Below are 7908 nucleotides of genomic sequence, written 5' to 3'. Positions count from 1 at the left end.
CTTTTATGTTTAAGTCCTTTCTCACTCTGTTCAGCTTGTGACATTCTCCTGTGGTCTGCATCTCTCACCTGGATGCCCTCCCCACCCCCTCTGAGGTTCAGACACCCATGACTATTGCCTGCCTTCCTTTCTCTCTCTCTCTCTCTCTCTCTCTCTCTCTCGCTCTCTCTCTCTCTCTCTCTCTCTCTCTCTTCTTCCTTTTCCTTTTCTTTTTTTTCTTTTGTCAAAATTAATTCCCTTATATCTAAAATCTAGTTAACAGCAATTTAAAAATCTAGTCAGTAGTTATATTTACTAAATTTTCCACAAAATATGACTTTAAATTTATAAGAGCTATCTACAGAAAAATTTTTCTTTTGTTATCAGTTTCTCAGATATATCAATGTTTTGTTATAAAAGTATGTTCATAATTACATTTTTAAGTTAAATTTTGGGTATATAAGAAAATACAGGATTGTGCAAAAGTAGGTTTACAGTCATGAATATGCAAAAACAGCTTATTCTTATATATTTCTTCTTACTAGCAAGTATATCTACTTTTGCCCACTGCTATGTATAAGGTTATGAAGACTAATATTAAAAATGCATGTTAGTATTACCTGTTTGTGTGCCCTCTGCAGTTTTCATCTCTTTGCCTCCCTTCTGAGAAAAAAAAGCCTCAAGCTTTATTATTTTAATGTTTTTGAAATTGACATCCAGTATGACTCCACTTACATATTATTTGGCACTAATCTTTTTTACTTAGTGTAATTTTTAAGGTTCATAGTCTTTGACACTAATTTTTTTTAACTTCAGAGAGAGAGATTGAAACATTGACTATGACAATGAAACATCGATTGGTTACCTCCCACACATGCCCTAGGGTATCAGGAATTGGGACTACGCTGCAACCAACTGAGCCACACAGGCCAGGGCTTTACTTAGTTTTCTTACATTTATACATATTGGTTGTATTGCTGTGATTCATTCTCTTTTTTCCCCCCATCTGCTAAAGGGTATTTCACTATTTGATAAAATCTGTTTTTTTATTTTATTTTATTTATTTTTTAAAATATATTTTATTGATTTTTTACAGAGAGGAAGGGAGAGAGATAGAGAGTTAGAAACATCGATGAGAGAGAAACATCGACCAGCTGCCTCCTGCACATCTCCAACTGGGGAGGTGCCCGCAACCCATGTACAGGCCCTAAAAAAAAAAGTGTAGCCGTAACCGGTTTGGCTCAGTGGATAGAGCATTGGCCTGTGGACTCAAGGGCCCCAGGTTCGATTCCAGTCAAGTGCATGTGCATTGGTTGCAGGCACATTCCCAGTGGGGAGTGTGCAGGAGGCAGCTGATCAGTGTTTCTCATCGATGTTTCTAACTCTATCCCTATCCCTTCTTCTCTGTAAAAAATCAATAAAGTATATTTAAAAAAATCTGTTTTGTTAGTGGACATTTTGAATTGTTAGCAATTGTTTGATATTGAAATGCTTTCGTGAACATTTTTATGCATGTTTTCCAGTAAGTGTATACAGGAGGTTCTCTAGAGTAATTTCTTTAGACTGCAATCCATAAGATGCATTATAAAATTGGTGTATTGGGTCATGATCAAATATGTAAAAAAAATTGATAGACTGGGAGACTTCACATAGTAAATTTATTATGACAATTGTGTTTAAATTACAAAAATGTTTTACTTGTATACTACAGTATAACATAAAATAGGCTTAATTTGGCTCTGGCCAGGTTGCTCAGTTGCTTGGAGCATCATTCCATACACCAAAAAGGTTGCCGGTTTGATTCCCAGTTATGCTACTGTTATAAATTGCAGGTTCATTCCCCAGTCAGGGCACACACGGGAGGTAACCAACGGATGTTTCTTTTTCTCTATCCCCTCTCCCCTTTCTCTCTATATATCTTCTCTCTTTCAAATGATGTCCTTAGGTGAGGATGGAAAAAAAAAAAGGCTTACTGTGGTTTAGGCAGAAATATTTGGAGAATACTATTATTGGGAAGAATTTGCAGAGTCTAGGTCAGTGTTTCTCAATGGGAGTGATTTTTTTTCCTCCCAAGGGGACATTTGATATTGACTGATGATAACAGTGGTTTTCATAGCTGGAGGTGGGGAGTGTTGGGAGATGAGTGTGTGCTACTGGCATGTAGGTGGAGGCCATGGATGATGGTAAACATCATACCATACTGCAGGATAGCCCTGCACATTATAGAGTTATCTGGCTCACAATGTCTATATTGTCAAGGTTGAAAACCCTGATCTATAGCATATCTATCTATCTATCTATCTATCTATCTATCTATCTATCTATCTACCTATCTATCTATATATATATATATCTAAAATATATATCCACACACACACACACACACACACACACACAAAAGGGTAATATGCTAATTAGACCAGATAGACTGGATGTCCTTCCAGACAAAAGCCGCAGCAGCTGCGAGGGCTGAGGGCTGGCGGTACAGGAGAGGCGGCAGCACGGGCAGTTCCAGCACTTACAGTCTCTTTCGCAGAGGCAGCACGGGAGAGGCAGTGGCGGTGGGCCAGTCCTGGTGCCATGCTTTCACAGAGGCTGGATGGGGTGCGACCTGCTGTGTCTCAATCTCCCGCAGCCTCTTCCCCAGCTGGCCTGGCCCCAGATTGCCCCCCATCCACCAGTGGGGAGGGGGTGAGGCCGGCCTGGTCGCCCTCCGCAGAGGGGAGTTGGCCTAAGCCATCAGTAGGACATCACCCAAGGGCTCCTGGACTGTGAGAGGGGGCAGGCTGTGCTGAGGGACCCTTCCACCCCCAGTGCATGAATTTTCATGCACCAGGCCTCTAGTGTGTGTGTGTGTGTGTGTGTGTGATTAATTATTCCAATATTTTAAAGAGGATGTGTCTATTTTTTCTCTGACTAGCAGTATACAGATACTCTGTCTTTACTATCTTGGTTCACAGTTGATATTGGCAGGACCTTGAAATGTTTGTCTGAGTGGAGCAGATGAAATGCTCTTTCATTGTCTTCATTTGCATCTCTCACAGCCAATGAGGCTAAGAACCATTTTCTATATTTATTATTTGCATTTCTTAGTTTGCCCTACCTGTCTTCTAGCTATTTCCCTATGAGCTCCAGTGTGTGCACGTTTGTGTATAAGACCTTTGTATGACTTCTGTATATTCTGATTATAATTTGTGTACTGTATTGCAGATATCTACTCTCAGTATGTTTTGTGGTTTTATTTATTTTTTCTTTAAAAGAAACGCCTTTTGGGGGGTGGGAGTGGCCGGGGAGAGGTTAGTGGGGGAGAAAGAAGACCTATGTAATACTTTAAACAATAAAGGATTTAAATTTTAAAAAATGAATAAGAGAAACCTCTTTTATACCCTTAAATAAGAGAAACACCCTTTCCTTAAACATTTTGTGAAAATAAGTATTTTTTTAGTAGGTTATTTTTACTTACTAGAATTTTTTTTTAAATACATTTTATTGATTTTTTTACAGAGAGGAAGGGAGAGGGATAGAGAGTTAGAAACATCGATGAGAGAGAAACATCGATCAGCTGCCTCCTGCACACTCCCTTCTGGGGATGTGCCCGCAACCAAGGCACATGCCCTCGACCAGAATTGAACCTGGGACCCTTGAGTCCGCAGGCTGACACTCTATCCACTGAGTCAAACCAGCTAGGGCTAGAATTTCTTTTTTATATGTCAGTACTTTTGTGGGCTCCCTTTATGCCAAAGACATTTGAAAATATATATATATTTTATTGATTTTTTACAGAGAGGAAGGGAGAGGGAAAAAGAGTTAGAAACATCAATGAGAGAGAAACATCGATCAGCTGCCTCCTGCACACCCCTATTGGGGATGGGCCTGCAAGCAAGGTACATGCCCTTGACTGGAATCAAACCCAGGACCCTTTCTATTACTGAGCCAAACCAATTAGGGCTGCCAGAGACATTTTGACAGATTTCTATGGGATCTCTTAAGTTTGTATCTATCTAAAGATTGATTGCCTGGTTACTAAATAACTAGATACAAAGTGAAGAGAAGTGGTTACCAGGTTTTCATAAAGATAATCATGTTATTCATAGCTGCAAATTGGAATATATAAAACTATTTTTATTTCAAAAAGGTTGGAGACGTGATAGAGAAAAGAGAGATGATCAAGATGAAGTTTCCAGTGTAAGAAGTGAAGGTGGCAATATCCGAGGTTCCTCAAGAGGCCGAGGAAGAGGCCGAGGACGGGGAAGAGGCCGAGGCAGAGGAAATTCTCGATGTATGGCATGATTTTTTTGTGTGTGTGTGTGTGGTTTGTTTTTTTAAAAAATATTTTTATTGATTTCAGAGAGGAAGGGAGAGGGAGAGAGAGAGAGAAACATCAATGATGAGAGAGCATCGTTGATTGGCTGCCTCCTGCACGCCCCTTACTGGGGATTGAGCCCAAAACCCAGGCATGTGCCCTTGACTGGAATCGAACCTGGGACCTTTCATTCTGCAGGCTGACACTCTATCCACTGAGCCACACTGGCTAGGTCTTTTTTTTTTTATTTTATTAGAAAAATGGAAAGATGTGTGTAAGCCTTCAGCCTTAGTTTTTTCCCCCTATGTCATATGTAACTAATTTACTTGTCTGATAATATAAATGATTTTATTTTTTATCCCTTGAAGTACTGTACTTTGAATTTTTCTTTATAGTAACTTTTTCTGTTTTTTAAAAAAGTTTGTGACCACCTTTCCTTTTTTTCTTCTCATCAAGTGAACTTTGATTATTCATATGCTTATCGAGAACATGGCGAAAGGACTGATCAACCATTTCAAACAGAACTTAATACCAGTATGATGTATTACTATGATGATGGTACTGGTGTACAGGTATATCCTGTGGAAGAAGCATTGCTCAAAGAGTATATTAAGCGCCAAATGTAAGTTGATAAGCTGTAAGTAGATGTAATGATAAAGTTTGTTGCAATATCAAAAGTTAACATCATTGATAGCATTTTGTATTGTGATTTTTTAAAAATGTTTTTATTGATTTTAGGAAAAGCGGGGGGTTTGTTGAGGGCGGGAGGGAGAGAAAAACATGGATGTGAAAAACATCCATTGGCTGCCTCTTTTACACCCTGTACTAGGGATCGAACGGGCAACCGGGCATGTGTCCTGACTGGCAATTAAACTGGCAGCCCTTTGGTACATGGGATGATATCCAACCTACTGAGCTATATATCAGTCAGGGCTGTATTCTCTTTTCTTTTTTAGGATATGTTCATAAAATAAGTATTTTTAAAAATTTATATTTGGTTCATGTTATTTATGATATTGCTTTGTCTACTGTTTAGGTATTTGCTTAAAAGATATTACTTATAATGTCATGGCATAATTATGAGCAATTAAAAATAATAGAAAACTATATATTCTAAATGAGCAAGAAGTTTGGATTATTAACAGATTTTGCAAATGAATATGGGTGGCAAGAATAGTGATTTTTATCTTTTAAATTTTATTTTTCAGTTACATTTTACATTCATTGTTACTTTGTTATTTCAGGTATACAGCACCGTGGTTAGACAACCATATACTTTACAAGAACATTGTCTTGAAACTTGCTTAGCAATTGACTTTAGAGTTTTAAGTTTCTGTTTTAACTTTTAAGTTTTCATTCTTTGACACATTAAATGAGGACTACCTTATTTTTAGTTGAGATTTCTGTATAGTTCTCATAATAGTTGCTTTCTGAATACTGAAATTGGTTAAGAGAACATTAGTTCTGTTATCTTTAAGAAAAAAAATAGCTCTTCATATTAGTGTAGTATAGGATGTTTGCATATTTACATAGTGTTAATATAGTGGTGGAAAAAAAAATGTTTCCAACTGATTTGCTTTACCAATTTGCTGAAATTTTAATTTTTGTAACCTTACAAGGTGAATGCAGAAAGTTATTTTTGAAAGGGCACAAGCATGTTAAAAACATCTATTTATATTTGAGAAAGAAAATGGACCCTACTCTGTCACTAGAAAATAATTTCTTTTTAAAAAAATATATATTTTATTGATTTTTTACAGAGAGGAAGGGAGAGGAATAGAGAGTTAGAAACATCGATGAGAAACATCGATCAGCTGCCTCCTGCACACCTCCCACTGGGGATGTGCCCGCAACCAAGGTACATGCCCTTGACTGGAATCGAACCTGGGACCTTTACGTCCCCAGGCCAACGCTCTGTCCACTGAGCCAAACCAGTCACAGCTAGAAAATAATTTCGTCATCAGCAACATTATCCAGATGTTGATTTGATTGGCTTACAATACGAAGCAGCTTGTTTATTTTGGTCTTGCTTCTTTATTTACAGTGAATGCAAACACTTTATGGACAGAAAGTTTTTGGCATGTGGCTGCCAACTTCAAACTACTATTCTTATATTTTTGTAACTCTTTTTCCCAGATCCCTTCTGAGACCTGGCAGTGGACTTTGTATCTTTGAGGTTTTTCATACATAGTAGGCTCATTGATTAGGGTTTACATTTTTCTCTTTAAGAAGTTACTGAAAAACTTTTATTCGTGGAAAATTATGCTGAATGAATTTTGAAGTAAGAGGCTGAGCCGATTATGGAGTTTTTAAAATGATTTTAACTGAAGATGTATACTTTTTTTATGTCAAAATATTGAAAATTCAAGATTTTTGTTATTTCTAGCTGGGACAGTCCTTGGCATTAAGATATAGATACGAGTATGTTTATACGAAGTTTCAAAAAAATATCTTATAGATACTAGGGTGATTTATGAATTTCACAAAGTACTAGAGTAAAAGGCATCTTAATGATTCAGAGACGTTTTCACTAAAGAACAATTTTAACTTCTGAATAAATAAAATGCCTTAAATGATTTAGAATTTAAGAACATATATTTGTGCTCATCACATTCCAGGCACTGTGAAAGGGCATTTGAAGTATAACAAAAATCAGAATGTTAAATTTTTTTAAGACTTAGATTATTTTTCACTGTTGAAAAATAAAGTATTTACTAATGTTGCTGAAATGTCAGTAATATTTCCCTGATGCAAGGGAGCTTTGCACTGTGATAATTGGATAAATATGAGTATAAAGAAACAACTTGGATATTTATATTTCTAAAATAAGATATTTTTTCCTCCAGTGAAAAGTAGGTCAAAGTCAGTTTTCATTTATAGGTGATTTTTTTTTCTTCACAGGTAGAATTTGACTTAAATACTTCAAGTGTATCTTAGTCACCCAACCTTACACCCAAATGTATGAGCACCCAACTTTGCTAACTTTCTATTTGGGAACAGTATAGAATTAAGCTGCTGACCATATCATTATTTATTTATTTTTTTTTACATACAAATAAAAACTTTATTTGTCCACACCAGGATTAATTATGTAACAGAAAAACAAAGGGTGGTGGGAGGTTAGTATACACAGCACCTTATTTACATCATGGTCTTAAGGAGGCAGAATGTTAACCCTACCATAGTATTACAACCTTTATCAGCAATGCCATTTTCTCTTCCTCCTCCTTCCTTACATGTCTCTTGCATGGGCTGACCATATCATTATTGATGTCATGTATTTCTTTTGAATTCTACATTTCCCCCCATTTATTCTCTTGATCTGTCTCTTTAGAATTCTTAGTTTTCTATACGGAAGGTATAATTTAAACATGTGTTTCTCAAGTGCCTTGTTAAATATATACTTCATATTTGTATCCTGGAAATTGTAGTTATTTTTTTTATTTTTTTATTTTTTTTAATATATTTTTTATTGATTAAGATATTACATATGTGTCCCTGTCCCCACATCACCCTCCACCCACCCCCCCACCCCCCCGTTGTCCGTGTCCATTGGTTAGGCCTCTATGCCTGCATGTAAGTCCTTTGGTTGCTCTTTCCCCTTTACCCTCCCCTCCCCCACCCTC

The 7908-nt window shown here is 36.9% G+C and overlaps 1 protein-coding gene across 12 annotated transcripts in view; it reads left to right on the top strand.

Moving 5' to 3' along the window:
* Positions 1 to 7908, top strand: part of LARP1B (La ribonucleoprotein domain family member 1B) — a 90855-nt gene that overhangs the window by 17661 nt on the left and 65286 nt on the right. For 11 of the 12 annotated variants that reach the window (XR_001513693.1, XM_015563318.1, XM_015563317.1 and 8 more), the window contains 2 exons: positions 4115 to 4258; positions 4739 to 4904. Coding sequence is in view for 11 of the 12 variants with exons in the window: in XM_015563318.1 (XP_015418804.1) it covers positions 4115 to 4258; positions 4739 to 4904 (310 nt within the window). In the remaining variant the exon portion in view is untranslated. The remainder of the gene's footprint in view (positions 1 to 4114; positions 4259 to 4738; positions 4905 to 7908) is intronic. The other variant, XM_015563320.1, reaches the window with a different exon arrangement.

Source organism: Myotis davidii, unplaced genomic scaffold (assembly GCF_000327345.1).
Source record: "Myotis davidii unplaced genomic scaffold, ASM32734v1 scaffold438, whole genome shotgun sequence".
NCBI classification, from domain to species: domain Eukaryota; kingdom Metazoa; phylum Chordata; class Mammalia; order Chiroptera; family Vespertilionidae; genus Myotis; species Myotis davidii.
This window is presented reverse-complemented; position numbering and strand designations above follow the sequence as displayed.